Here is a 15632-nt window from a genome sequence, read left to right on the forward strand (position 1 = left end):
GACTTTTATGCCTCCTTTGTAACTGCATGCTGATTTTTTTTCTCCTTTCCTCCAGATATGCACCTCAGTTAGAAACTGAGTTCTATGAAGGCACTGGATTCAGCAAAGGGATCATTAAAAATGCAGGAGGTTTCTATACCTTTAGCATGTCCATCAATACTCGATCAGAGAATGGTCTGCTCTTTTACTTAGGAAGTGAGGTATATCAAAGTTTTTTAAATTTCTTTATTTGTTTTAATTTCTTTCTATCACAAATACTTTTAACATAAGCATCCAACCTTGTATACATGTATAGCCTTATCACAATGTGTATTTTATTTATCTTCAGTTTTCCTCATTTACCACATGTATTACCTTTATTTTGACTATTAGTTTTCTTCTTTGGCTGTTAAAGTTTCTTTACGTCCTGACTTGTCTTTCATCAGCCAAATATCATAACTGTTACTCTTTTTTGTATAACAGCTGTCTCTACATCTATATCTTGTTTTGTTTATTCCCTATTGTCTTTAGTGTTATTTTTTGTCACTTTATTTCATCAGTGAACGTTATATTTGTACTTTTTGTCACTTTATTTATATCTCTTCATTGATTGGTCCATCTGTTCTCAGAGAAGGCACAGTCGTTTCAAATTGCAGTTTTGTAAGATGGATCTGGCCACTCCATTTGCTACGCAAGGTTCAGAAAGATTTGAACATTTTTACAAGGAACTAATTACTCTTTCCCTTTCCCACATAGGAAAAATACCTAATTATTTCGATGGAGAAGGGTGCCATTGTTGTACGAACTGACTCGCTCCCAACGCCAGTTACACAGAACGTCAAAGTATTCCCAGTAAGTTATATTCTTGTACTTTTCTGCAAACACTCCGGTTCTTTCTCGTCAATAAAAATCCCTTAATTGTAAATGAACATCATTCCTAATTTTTCTTTCTACATTCTCTTAAAGACGGAAGACATGGAAGTCCTTAACATTATCAAAACTAACACCAAAGTAACAGTCAGGATGGGAAAAGGAAAGTCAGATGTTAATTTCCCGCTAAGTAACAGTGAAATGAAGGAGTTTTATTTTGGTGGTATCCCACAAGACATAAGAGAACGGTAAGTTTCTGTTCATTTAGATCCCATCATAATTTTATTGTGAAGTTTTTTTTTTTTTTTTTTTAAATCAAAGCTCACTTCTGTTTCTCCCTTCAGACATAACATCAGCATGCAACCATTCAAAGGATGCGTGAGGAATATGAAGCAGGGCAGCAACACCTTTGTGCCCGCTGAGCAAGTGGGCGTCAGCAAAGGGTGCCCAAGTGATGGCTTGGTAGGATGATTATGCCAACTACAAATGTTTATAACTAGACCAACTCAAAGTTATAGGTCCACTGATTCACTGATCCTTACTGTCTGTTTTTTCCAGATCCCACGTAAAGCAGAGTTTAGCTTGGGTAGCTCCCTGTCAGCTAACCTCGCAGGCTTCAGTCTGGCTGGTGATGTCACCATGTCCCTCGGCTTTAGGAGCACGCAGAATCAGGGTCTCATCCTGCAGGACAAACAGCAGGTCAGTCACTGCACTTTACCCAAAGCAGTGTATGTTTTTTTAAATTGATAAAAGCAGTGCAATGTCATTTCCGCTCTCCAGAGTGACCACGCCTCCATTTGGGTGAAAACAAACCCCGAGACGGAATGGCATTATAGTAAACAGTGGTTACACTTTGCATTTTGTCCTTCAAACCATTTCAAAAACATAGTGTTTAAATAAATTGTTCATCCTCAAAGGACAGAGGAGTGCAAGATAAGAACTCTGTGGCTTTGGGATGAAACTAGAGAAGAATAAAGAGGAACTAAGGGAGTTGTGCTATGTTCCCATTGACTTTAAGACACGCTATCTCTGAGACAGCAGGAGATGTAATCTACCTGCCTGTGAATATCTTCACACATTCACATTCGGTGATATATTATTGTTATTATTATCTTTTTTTTAGGATGATTTGTATAGCCTGTATTAACTGGGACAGTTGAAGAGATAGGAAATATGGGGCTTAGACCTGCACCAACCAGTGCTGAGACTGGGAATAGACACTGCGACTAGTGCACTGAGCACTGTAGTCTCTGTATTTTGGCACCCACTGAGCTAAACTGGCACCCTAAAGGTTTATTTTTGAGCTTTCTGTGCCTTCATTTTACAGAGAAGGACAGTTGATAAAGTTAGAAAAAAGGATGAAAGAGTGTATAAAGAACCCAGGTTGCCTGTTTATATGGGGTGTGACCTAATCACTAGCCCACTGATCATCAGTTGGGGCCCGGGAGTCACATCAGGCCCCCAAAGCTTCCCATCTGGCCCCCAGGAGATTAATGAAATTCAGAAAATGTGCTGAGAAAAGAATATACTGTTGCATATAGGGTGCCTTTTCCCTCTGTCCCTACAGATATTAGAGTAAGCCCCAAAATAATTGAGATTGTAACAGTTTGTTTTAAAGATTGGCTTAACTTTGATCAGTTTTACAAAAATCCACTATTTTTCACTGCCTGAAAATTTAAACAAAAGATCTGTTTCCGCCATATGTTTTTTTTCATCAATCATGATGCGGCATATTTACGTCAAACCCAGTGATGGACTGCATGGAAGCCTCAGAAATATGTGGCTGTAACATCTCAGTCGCCCACTTCTGGGACTGAGTTCACTACTAAAGGCTCAGAATAAGTTAAATTTCAACGAAAATAAAAATATTTAAAGAATAATATGTTAATTAATAAAAAAGTTTATTTAATTTAGTTAATGCAATAGTGTGGCCCCCAAAGCGACTGCAAAGACATGAGCTGGCCCTTGAACAAATGTAGTTGATGATTCCTGCACTAGGCCATCTGTGTGCACACATTCAGTAATGTATAATTGGCTTTGTGAAAGTGAAAATACAACTCATTTAACATGGTGAAAAAAAGACACGTGATGTCAGTCTTCTCTTTTTCTTTGGTTCGTGGTTCAGTCACACTTCTGTAAGAGTTAAAAATTCATTCAAACAGGTTGTGAAATGGTCAAGTCAGCTGATTGGTGAGCCACAGCTCTATCCAGCATCCCTGACAGTTACAGATATACAATACCGATATCTATGTTAAATGATGATTCCAGTTCTTTACACGCAGAGAGTTTCAGCTTTTCCCTTCTGGACAGTGGTCTTTAACTCCAAGGTGCAGGACAAAGCGGTATAAAAACGACTTTGTTCCTTCTGCTATCACTGAGCTACACAAACTGTAGCCACTTTTTGGAAAACATGTATTTATATTTGTATAGTTATGTATAAATTCTTACATTTGAGTCTTAGACTTGTCCCTGCCCTGGCTCAGTTAAGACTTATTTGTGATTTTTTATTGATGGCATTGGTTGGTACTTTGCTCTCTTCTTTTGGCTTGATTGATAAAGCCTTAGGAACTTTAATCTCTTATCTTTCTCCCTGTTTATTGTTTTGTGTCACTTCCGTCTTGTTGTGACCTCTGTGCCATAATGGATGTTACAATCTCGCTGGCTGTAAAGAAAAGTTACCTAATGGCACAAATGAAGTAATCTGAACCTGAACCTGATCGCTGGTCACAAGAGATTAGGCCGTTTGTCCAGTTTTACAGAGAGAGAATTCTAACAGACAGTCTGATTTTGTGAAGTTCCTGTTCAGAAAAGGCAGCATTTTTATTTTTAATTCACTCCTTTAGTAGCTCTTAAATGCACAGTTTTCATGTTATAAGTGTTTAAATTGCTAGAGATCCTGTCCTAAAAGGAATGTTTTCATTCAGAAAGGGGCAGGGTTGGCATTGATTAAGCAAAGTACCAGGATGGTTTGCTATCATATATTGGCTTTGTAAGATACTGCAGGCAGACTTTATTAATATGTTTGTTTTTCCTGTTTTATAGGCTAATGGCATCAATCTTTCATTGGAAAATGGCTATGTGGTTCTCATCTTCAACGACAAGATCTGGAAATCAAATAACCAGTACAATGATGACCAGTGGCATTATTTGACTATAACTAAAAGATCAGGAAGGTATGAATAATGTGACATTCAAGCATATTGCTTATCTAATTGGTATTATTTTATTTGAATTAGAGAGAGCATTAAATGTTATAACTTTTCTCTAAAGTTTTATTCAAACTCTTCAGAATTATAATACAAAATAAACAATAGCAACTTATAAGCTTCTTGATTTCTGACGTAGTCTAAATCATTTGATTATGTTCCACACAGGATTATGATGATTGTTGACGATGAAGATGAGGGTAAGGAACACAGTGGCAGCACTTTGATTCCTGACACAAGCGGCACCATGATCCTGGGAAAAAACAGTTTCAAAGGATGTATTTCCAACCTTTACACAAGGAGGTAATCTTTCATAATTTAATAATATAGAATAGACACATCTACCGTTGGATATTTGACAGGCTTATTTAATTTGTTATATTTGTTTCCAGACCAGAAAGTCTGTTCCATGCTGAGGACTTCAGCGCCTTTAAAGCCTCCGGAGAAGTCTTGCTGGATACTTGTGCTGTCGAAAATCCTGCTCAACTTATGCTGGACCGAACTTCTAGAAAGGTGAGTGTTTGTCTTATATGCCAAAATTTAAACCATAAAAGAACATTTTTATTTTAGCATTCCTCACATTTCTTGCTTTATAATAATACATGGTGAGATGATTCCAGTCACTGACTGTAAGTCAGACCCATTAGGTATATCTTTCTCTTCTATATATTCTGTATAAATATTTAATGAACAAAAATACATCACATAGAATATGCCTCATGTTGACTTTGTTTACATTTTATTTTGCTGCCTCATTTCCAGAGATGAAGAAGAAGGAAACCTAAGACCTGCTGATGCTGACAAGAATCTATAGTTTTAATATATACAAGCTTTCATCACCATGTTATGTTGGTTATTCACAAGCTCATCCATCTGCAGTGTACTTGAATAAAAAGGTTGCATGAACTTTCACAATAATCATTGTTAAATGTGTTGTATCTTTGTCTATTTTATTTAAAAATCTACTCACTGAAAACAAAACTGAAAATCAGCTCATGTCTTGTTTTTTTTCTTTCTTTCTTTCTTTCTTTCATGTAACTCGACAATCTACATCCTAACACCAATGCTTGCTTGAAATGATAACATCATTTAATAAATAATTACAATTTATTTAAACAAACACAGTCAAATTCCTTAACATTACCTGATTCACCTGGAAGAAGTCATTTGAATATATTTTTGGCTTTTATGGTTTTCTTTCTTTGACATAAAACAATGAATTTTGCATTTTTAAATTCAATGTACTAAAAGTATTCTAAAATTGAATGCACTTCATTTTGGAAATATATGCTGCAGTAAGCCAAGAACTCACGGGATTTATGTTGTTTTCTTGTGAGCTTTGGAAGCACATGCTACATCACCATGCCTTGAAGTGAAATATTGTGATAACACAACCACTAATATTGTTTCAAAAGCATGAAACCAAAGCATAAAATCACTGCAAAATGTTGAATGGCAATCTTATTATAAAGCTGTATGTACAGTGCTTAACAAATTTATCAGACCACCTGTCTCAGAGACCATCCAGCATCATGAAGTGCTTTAATGCAGACTCTTTATTTTCAGTGAGCTCTCCACGTTTTACCATTTTAAACAGGAATGAGGAATTTCAAACTAAATTCACCTCTTTATACCCAAATTTGAGCCGGCTCACTGGGCTATTCTGAGAAGTCAGGAATGAATCAAGCATACATTTAACCACTAAAACTAATTATTCTGTTAAGGAATGCAAGTAAATATCTATAAGTTGACATATTCATTAGAAATAATAATGTGCTTTACTATTTTTTCAGTTTTTTTGTAAATCAGTAAATTTGAAAATTCATGGATGACAAAAATAATTATATTTTAGCATTAAAAATATCATTTCAGTTAAAGAGCTTCTACATATTGGTGTATTAACCATTGCAGAAACTTAAAAAATGACTGGTTTTACCAATTTTTACCAATGCTGTTAATTTAGGGCAGCTGTGACATAAACCTTACTTTGAGTGGTGGTCAAATAAATTTGTGAATTTGTACTGTGTATCGAGGGCCACTGGTTCAAGTCCTGGAGCTAAGAGTGGAATTTGGTGGTGTCTGAAGAAGTGCGAGCTCCCAGTCAAGTTCCCCTCTCTCTGAAATCTCTCCATGTCATGACCATAAGATTCTGTTTGTGCATGTGTGTAATCCTAGCCCATATGCATGTAGCAGGTTCAACAACAGAGACTAAATTTCCCCTTAGAGGGATAAATAAAGTATAAGGGAAAAATGTGATCATGAGACTAATAAGGACTTGTCATAACCACACTCCAACAAGCTTGCAGACCCTATTTGACCCTACAAAAGCTTTCCTGATGAATGAATTCTCAGCTGCTGCATGAGTTCACACAAGTGCATTAATCACCACAGTCTACACTACAAATGAAGCATGAACACAGAGCCAAAATATTGAAGAAATGCTGCTCAGACAATCAGTCATGATTCATGGGCTTCTCTTTGTTGCATTATTAAGTATTTCATCACATCAGGTGTTTGGTATGCTTCGTTATCAGACCCTCATCCATCATCGGTTTTGCACAGTACAAGGCCGACATAAGCAATTTTAAACAGGCATTTCTAGGAATCTATTAACTCAAATATAAATGGGAAGTTCAAATTATGTGTCAACTGAACAAAAATTCAGATAAACAGAAAAAGTGTGACAGTATTGATCATGAAACCTAAAGTAACCACTGGCCAATCATCAACACTAACAGCATGAATAGTGAAATTACATAATGTTTAGTATCTGCTGTATTTCTGTCTAGTGTTCACAGCATCTCTTTATTAATTTTGTTGAGTGCTGGCACAATTTCATCGTCATTTACACAAAAGCTCAAATTTCACTGAATTTATCTTCACAACTTGTTTGCTCTGTCTGCAGACTTCTCATTGGTGCATTTCCACCAAGCAGTCTGGTTTGGTTCAGTGTGGTTTTGTACGGCTTGCCTTCCATGGCAGATGTGTAGTGTCTAGCCCAACCCTTTAGAATTTGATATCGACACTTGGCACCCCAACAGAAAGTTGCCCAAAATGTAGGACTGTACATATCAGTTATTTTGGTGCAATTCTAAACTTTTGACAGTAAAAATGTGCATACAGTGACTTTAAAAAGTATTCACCCCCTTGGATGTTTTACGCTTCAATTGATTTTAATAAATCAATCATGGTCAATATAATTTGGCTTTTTTGACAGAAGAAGTTAAAAAAAAATCCACTTTATTGTCAAAGTGAAAATGGCTTTCTACAAAGTAATTTCAATTTGATAAAAACTTGTAATATAAAATTAATGACAGCATAAATATTCACCCCCTTCATTTGACTGCAATCACGGCACTGCCGTCTGTGTGGACAGGTCTCTTTTAGACTAGACGAGACGTCAGCACATTAAGAATATCCTTTTAAGCAGTGTTATCGAAGCAAGGCACTACGGACCTGTTTCGACTTGTGATCTTATTCAGCGTTCCGTTGTGTGTTGCTTCAATAAAACTGCTTAAAAGGACATTTTTTGAGTGCTGACGTCTCGTTTTCCAGTAAGTCCTTTTTTTGCCGTTTTTTGTTTAGAGGGCACTCCTATTTTTGCTTTCCCTCTACCAGGCTAGCTCATCTGAACTCCATTTTTCTTTGCAAAACTGCTCAAGCTCCATCAGGTTGCACAGAGATGGGATGTGAACAGCCTTTTTCAAGTTCAGCCAGAAATCATCTATTGGATTGAGGTCTGGGCTTTGACTCGGCCACTCCTAAACATTCACCTTGTTGTCTCTTCACCATTTCTGTGTAGCTTTAGCTATATGCTTCAGGTCCTTATCTTGCTAGAAAATGAATCTTTACCCAAGCCATAGCTCTATTGCAGACTGAATAAGATTGTACTACAAGATTTTCCACAATCATTTTACCCGCTAACCTTTACAAGCCTTCCAGGGTCGGCTGCTGAGAAGCATGCCCACAGCATGATGCTGCCACCACTGTGCTAGACAGAGGGGATGATGTGTTTGTGGTGATGTTATTGTATTTGGTGTCCACCAACCATATCATCTTGTCTGATGGCCAAAAGGAACCATTTTGATCTCATCAGACCAAAGAACTTGACAGTGGAGTCTCCCTGATGCCTTTTGGTGAACTCTAGTTGAGATTTAATTTGAGTTTTTATCAACAGTGGCTTTCTCTTTGTCACTCTCCCATAAAGCTTTGGCTGGTGAAGAACCTGGGCAATAGTTGTTGTATGCAGAGTCTCCCATCTTAGCTGCTGAATCTTGTCACTCCTTCAGAGTAGTCATAGGTGTCTTGGTGGCCTCTCTCACTAGTCTCCTTCTTGCACACTCACTCAGTTTGTGAGGACGGCCTGATGTTGGCAGATTTACACATGTGCTTTATTCCTTCCATTTCTTGATGGTGGATTTAACAGAACTCCAGGGAACGTTCAGTGCCATTTTTTTGGTATCCATCCCCTGACTTGTTCTTTTCAATAACCATTTCTCTGAGTTGCTTGAGTTCTTTTGTCTTTATGGTGTAATGGTAGCCAGGAATACTGATTGGTCAGTGACTGGATCTTCCAGACACACGTGTCTTTAAACTACAGTTACTTGAGACACATTCACTGCACTCACATGATCTCCATTTCACTAATAGTGAGACTACTAGTACCAGTTAGCTGGACCTCTGCTGAATTAGGTCAGTCATTTTATTTTTATTTTACATTATGTATTTTTATTAAATTGGCATAACTGTAGGAATTTGTTTTCCCTTGGACATGAAAGAGTTTTTTTTTTTTTGGTCAAAAAGGCCAAATTATATTGACCATGAACTGAAACATCTAAGGGGGTGAATACTCTATAGGCGCTGTAATTGTGTGCTGCACCGAACCAGAAAGAAATGGAATGCTTGGTGGAAATGTAATCATGATAGGCAAGTACATTAATGGACTTGGGAGAGATGGAGCTTCAAATCCTTTTTAAATCAGTCAGGTTTCACTAAAGGGAAGTGTGATGGGCATTTCTTACAAATTATTTATTACTGACAGTTTGCTGGCTAAATATTTCAGCAAAAAATACCAAATAATTAGCAGATGGAGTGATGTTGTCAGCTTGCATCAAATCATTTTATCTAATTTATTGTAAATGTTCTGTTTAGTCCTCAATTTGGTGCAATTTAAGTATATATGTAGTTTATTATTTTTGTTACTTTAACCACTTTAAAGTAAACTTCCCTCTTACTTTTTTCACAGAGCTGAACCTTTGTGGAGTCTTCCTGAACTCCTTTGAGCAAGCAAAGATTTGATTGTTAACTTCTTTGTATTTGTCTTGTTTTAGGAAAGTGTGATACAGCGGAAAAATGAGAGTCTATCAGAGTGTGCGTTACCAGCTATGGTTCAACATGCTTATCGCTTGGGTGGTCCTGTTAGCAGCCTAAGCTACAGTCTTCCTCTACAAGTCCTGCAGCCCAGGTGAGATCCTGTTTACCCTCCTACATAGTTTTCATGTTGACACACATTTACTGTTGTGGCTGATTCATAAATGAAAAAAAGTGTCTCACTCTGTTGCCCAAAGAATGGTTCCAATTTTGCAATCCAACCCAATCCAATAGTAGAAACACTAAAGATGTTTTTTTTTTTCTCCCTCTCCAGGCCTCACTTTTCCCTGGATATCAGGACCAGATCTCCTGAAGGCCTGCTGTTCTTTGCTGCTACCAGAGGAGGGCGCTCTCACCTCGCCCTTTATCTATCCAAAGGCAGGATCAGACTGTCGGTGGGCAAACAGAAGGAGATCTTCAACAGAGAGAAGTACAACGATGGAAGGTGGCACTCTGTGAGTGGACTTTTATCAGACATATGTATATTTGCACATATAGATATATTTGCAACCATTTTTACATCTACTTATGCATAATATTTTGTTGTTGTTTGAATTTTCTGTCTTCAGGTCATTTTCAGTTTGGAGAAGAAGAAATTTCGGTTGGTGGTGGATGGGATCAGGGCTCTGGATGGTCAGCTGACAAACTCTGAGCTGACTGCCATGCAGCACTTTGTGTCTCCTGTGTACCTGGGCAGCGCTCCAGAGTCTCTTCATAGAGAGCTAAAGGTAAAACGAACAAACAATTAAACCACACATTCTCATGGCTATCTGAAGTTTTAAAATTTGAATTGTTTTTTTTCTTAATTTTAGTCGAAGGCCCTCCCAAAGCACAGTGTCTCCGGCTGTATCCGCAGCTTTAAAATGAATGGAGCACCAATGTTGAATCCAACCACAAACCATGGTGCTGGGCCCTGCTTTGAGGGGCAGACACAGAGAGGAGCTTATTTCTCAGGGAATGGAGCACATGTGACTATCAGTGAGTTTATCTCTGTAAATCTAACTGTTAATACTACAGCATGTTTTTTAACTAATTGCCCTTAGGTCCTGTTGATGAACAAAGGGAATCACAAGAACATGTTTGCCTCCTCCTGAACATGGTAGCAAATACAAACAAAAAGCTTATGTGGATTATTCCATCTTCTTCATAATTACATAATTAATAATCATGCTTACTTTAATACATTCTGTATGTCTCACCTCTGCACTATGGGCTATTTCTATTTATCTTTAGATTTATATTTCGATGATTAAGAATTTCAAGGCAAATGCTTGGCTTTTAGAGACATTGACATTATTCAGAAAGTGTGTGTGTGGGTTCACAAAGAGAAATTAATGATCTACAGGCCAATTATTTTATTTTTAATCAGGCGTTTACAAAGTCACTTAAATTTTCTTTGTGGCACTTTTGTATTAGCATTACTGTCCACGAGGGCACTGATGCATTCTTAAAATCAGTAAGGGAGTGGTGTCACCAATGAATTTAACACCAGTTAAACTGTGACACCAGTTCCATACATAAGACAAAATAAATGGCAAAAAACTTACATGAGTTGAAACTTTCTGCTGTGTTTTATAACTCCGCAGACTAAGAAAATAACGTGATAATTTTTTTTTTAATAACTTCTTCACTATCAGTTTTTAGTTATTGTACATAACTTCTCATGGCCAACCTGCAGTACCTCTGGGGCCCACTAGGTGGGCCCTGGCCCACACTGTGGGAAGCATTGTCCTGTAACATAGACAAAGTTGATAATGCAGATGTTTTTCTGCTTTCAGACAACACCTTCGTTATCGGTTCCAGTTTTGAGCTTCTGTTTAACATTCGTCCACGGAGTCTGGCTGGACTCCTGCTACATATTGGTGATTCCAGCAGGACCCAATATGAACTTGCAACGGGACACTATCTCACTGTGTACATGCTCAGAGGAGAGGTAAGGCCTGACACACTTAGCCACCTCAGTGATGATGCAACATCTATTCTTTTATCTTTACTGTAACATGGCTATAAAAAATAATTCTGGCAAATCAAGACTTTGGTTTAATAAGTCTAAGTTGATAAATACTTCTATTTCATAATAAACATAGTATACTGTGCTCTTTAATGTTTTTCTCCTTTAAATACAATTCAAACCATGTTTGGAAATGTTTCCATTTACAGGTATTTGCACAAGCGAACAATGGTCAAGGGGAATTCATGGTGAGGGTGAAGCCAAAATCTTCCTTATGCGATGGAGGGTTTCATAAAATTTCAGGTAAACTGTCAAAGATAATCCTCACAAAACATCATTGAAGTAACAATGCTGCTATAACAATGTAATCATCTTTACTGGTAATGTGTCTTTTAGTGATCAAGAGGAAAAATGTTGTGCAGCTGCATGTGGACACAATAGACAATTACAAGATTGGTCCACCATCTTCCTCTACATCTTTGACCAAATACTCCTTGTATGTGGGTGGCATTCCTGGTAAGTGTTAAAATGGGAGTTATTCTACTGAGATTTGTTTTTAAACTTAGTTACGCATCAGTAACATTTGAAAATATCTCAGAAATAAAGTGATTCTGCAGCCATGCTGTTCATAGTAAAAAATTCACACATTATAATTACTTTGTCTTATATCCTTTTTTCATCATTTATTGCCTTTATTCTTGTATTTCTTAAACTTCATTCATTTGTTAGTGCTTTGCGTTTGGATATATACTTGATTACTCAGTTTAATTCTTTTTATTTGCATGTATTCTGGTTAATCTTTTGCGTGTGTGTTTTATTTTGCCTTTTAATGTCCCCATGCCAGTGATAGCTGAGGCTGAGACATTATATTTTTGGGTTATCTGATTGTACTTACACAGATCAGTCATTATTATTGTTGTTATGAAAGAGAGAAAGCTTTGAGGAATTTTCTTCAAACTTTGCACAAATGTCCACTCTGACTCAGGGATGACGTGATTAGATTACAGATTATTTTAGTGATCCCCAAAATTCAAGCCTTTGCTCATCTGTGAACATCTGTTCTCTAAGGTGTCATTTTAACACAGATACATCCCGTGGACAAAGTATTTGGATGCCTGACCATTACACCAAAAGCGATTATAATGAAATTGTATTCAAATACAATACATGTGCTTTAATATGGAGTTGGCCCCCTTTTGCAGCTATAACAGTTTTTACTTTTCTATACACGCTTTCCACAAGATCTGGAATGTTTTGTGGGAATTTGTGCCCATGCATTCTATAGAGCATTAATGAGGTCAAGCACTGATGTTGGATAAGAAGACCTAGCTCAACCTCACAACCTCTGTTCCAGTCTGTCCCATAGGTGCTCAGTGGGGTTGAGGTCAGGGCTCTGTACGGGCCAGGCAAGTCCTTTCATGTAAAAAAAACAAAACAAAAAAAAAGTAATAAACTGTAGCCTAAAAGGCCATTTTTTTTTTAAAGTTAGCAATCCAGGTTTTCATATGACTTTTTAATAAAATTTAGGATTTTTTACAAAATAGACTTTGACTTTTATCCTACAAGTTTACATGCAAACAGCAAATATCAAATTAATATGTAGAAAATAAGCTGATACTCTTACCCACGTGTTACATTTCTGCTGTAGATATGTCAGTGCACCAGATGCTTCCTGTCACATCGTCCTTTATGGGATGCATCCAGGACCTGAGGATCAACAGTGAGCCGGTCTCTTTCGACAGACTGTCTGGCGTGTTTGGTCCAGTCAACCTCAAAGAGTGTCCTGGCTGAAGGAGCATCTGATTCAGCACCACCATGCAACAAAACCTGGGACCATGTCACCGTTAGCCATGTGCAATCTGTTACCAAGACAGAGAATGTGTTTGTGTGTAAGATTGTATATATTATAAGGAGTATGTGTGGATATGTGTGTGTGTTTTTGAAAGTGTGTGATTCTGTTTGTAAAATAGATATGTCAGGAAAGGATTACAGATCCATTGTAATTTTTGCTCGGTTAAACCTTTCTGTATTTATTTTGTGATCAAATCATGTATTGTGGCACAGATAGACAAATGCTTACTCCAACAGTTGTTTTACAGTCAGATGTGTTGATCCATTCATTTCAAATGATAAGTTTGTGATTGGTTAGGACTGCAGTGTGAGCAGCCAGCACTTTAAGAAAACAAATGACACCTTTGTGATGGTGCTGTAATGAAAATCAACACTGATAGTGTAGATTTTGTCTAAAGTTTATACCAGAATTTGTACGTTTACACCCATGGTGCTCAACAGTGACATTTCAGGGTCTGTGTAACTATTTCTTTTTACTTTCTGGATGCTTGCATGTAGAATTTTTCATTTGAGCTGGTTTATTTGGAATGGAGTCTTTACACAAGCTATGAAATCACATGTTTCTACCCCATATTTTATACTGTTATTCTGAATTCATTTTTCATATTGCATTCCTTTTTTCTCACATTACAATTTCTGTGTAGCTTTAAGTTTCAGATAAAGCAGAACACAATTTGTGAGTTTTACTGAGCATTGTCTTTAAGTTAAAAACTATCTAAATAGATGCCTTTTGCATAAGTCCTGCAGTTCATGTTTGGGACCATAACTAAATAGAGTTGGAAAACTGAAAGTAATATAACCCAAAAGATGAAGGAAGATGAGGAGATGTTTGAAATTCCCCAGCAAATGTTTACTTTTACTTCTCTGTACATTTGTGTAAACATCTGTGATATGAAATATGCATGACTATTGGACAGTTTTTACATGCATTCCTGTCTCGTGACCACTGATTTGATATCCATTTTGTAATCTGTGCAATTAACGTGCTTTTTAAATACTGCTCAGTGCCATAAGTAGGTCTTGAGAAACGTCTTTTATCTTATGTTCATGCTGATATCTTGCATTACTTTATGTGTTGAGACATGCATTCTTTTGCAACATGTATTTGATTAAGAAGACTGACAAATATCATTTGCAATTTTCATGAATACATAATAATTTGAAAATGAGTATGATGAAACTTTGACTAAGATAGAAATATAATAAATGAGATAAGGGAATATGTGTAAAAACATGGAAATAATATACAGTGACTATAAAAAGCATTCAACCTTTGGATATTTTACCCTTTTATTAAATTCATTAATCAGTCAAGGTCAGTATAATTCTAAAAAGCCTTTTTCAGGCCCAGCCACAAATTGTCTACTGAATTTAGATCTAGGCTTTGACTCAGTCACTCCAGAACATTCACTTTGTTGTCTTCAAACCATTTCTGTGTAGCTTTTGTTGTATGCTTTGAGTCATTTTCTTGCTGGAAAATAAATCTTCTACCAAGCTGTAGTTCTCTTGCAGACTGGAAGAAGCTAGTCCTTCTGGATTTTCTTATATAATGCTGTATTATTTTACCCTCTGCCTTTACAAGCCTTCCAGTGCTAGCTGCTGAGAGGCATCCCCACAGCATGACGCTGCCACCACCATGCTTCACAGTGGTGGGGGTGTGTTTGTGGTAATGTTTTGTGTTCGGTATCAGCCAAATATAGCATCTTTTCTGATGGCCACAAAGAACCATTTTGGTCTCATTAGACCAAGGAACTTTCTTCTACCTGACCACTGAGTCTCCCACATGCCTTTGACAAACTCTGGTGGAGATTTAATGTGAGTTTTCTTCAACAGCGGCTTTCTCTTGTCACTCTTTCATAAAGCTTTGACTGGGCAACAGTTGTTGTTCTCCCATCTCAGCTGCTGGAGCTGGCCACTCCTTCAGAGAAGTCATAGGTGTCCTGGTGGCCTAGTTTTCTTGCATAGTCAGTCACTCAGTTTGTAAGGACGACATGATGTTGGCAGATTTACACATGCCATATAACTTCCATTTCTTGATGATGGATTAACTAAATTCTGGGGATGTTCAGTGCCTTGTTTTTTTCTATCCATCCCATGACGTGGTCTTTTCAATAACATTTTCTCTAAGTTGCCTGGAGTGTTCTTTTGTCTTCATGGTGTAATGGTATCCAGGGATACTGATAAAACTAGTGACTGGACCTTCGAGACACAGGTGTCTTTCTTTGTACTACAGTCAGATGAGACACATACACTACACTCAAGTGACTCCCATTTCAAAAAGCCACATTGTATTGACCATGATTGATTTATGAAAACAATAAAATGGTGAAACATCCAAGGAGTTGAATACTTTTTAGTAAGTTTGACACAAAGACTTAACCTAAAAATTGCATCTCTTGTTTTAG

The 15632-nt window shown here is 37.1% G+C and overlaps 1 protein-coding gene across 3 annotated transcripts in view; it reads left to right on the forward strand.

Moving 5' to 3' along the window:
- LOC121520525 (laminin subunit alpha-3-like) overlaps window positions 1-15488 on the forward strand; it is a 98718-nt gene extending 83230 nt beyond the window's left edge. For 2 of the 3 annotated variants that reach the window (XM_041804013.1, XM_041804014.1), the window contains 16 exons: window positions 56-200; window positions 736-831; window positions 946-1097; window positions 1194-1311; window positions 1408-1548; window positions 3892-4022; window positions 4224-4358; window positions 4448-4568; window positions 9386-9519; window positions 9700-9880; window positions 9995-10153; window positions 10238-10403; window positions 11204-11358; window positions 11586-11679; window positions 11773-11892; window positions 13025-15488. In XM_041804013.1, the coding sequence (XP_041659947.1) occupies window positions 56-200; window positions 736-831; window positions 946-1097; window positions 1194-1311; window positions 1408-1548; window positions 3892-4022; window positions 4224-4358; window positions 4448-4568; window positions 9386-9519; window positions 9700-9880; window positions 9995-10153; window positions 10238-10403; window positions 11204-11358; window positions 11586-11679; window positions 11773-11892; window positions 13025-13167 (2191 nt within the window). In that variant the 3' untranslated portion in view covers window positions 13168-15488. Of the gene's footprint in view, window positions 1-55; window positions 201-735; window positions 832-945; window positions 1098-1193; window positions 1312-1407; window positions 1549-3891; window positions 4023-4223; window positions 4359-4447; window positions 4569-4817; window positions 5251-9385; window positions 9520-9699; window positions 9881-9994; window positions 10154-10237; window positions 10404-11203; window positions 11359-11585; window positions 11680-11772; window positions 11893-13024 lie in introns of those variants that run through there. The other variant, XM_041804015.1, reaches the window with a different exon arrangement.
- Window positions 15489-15632: the final 144 nt, after the last annotated feature.

The sequence above is a fragment of the Cheilinus undulatus genome, linkage group 13, assembly GCF_018320785.1.
Source record: "Cheilinus undulatus linkage group 13, ASM1832078v1, whole genome shotgun sequence".
NCBI classification, from domain to species: Eukaryota; Metazoa; Chordata; class Actinopteri; order Labriformes; family Labridae; genus Cheilinus; species Cheilinus undulatus.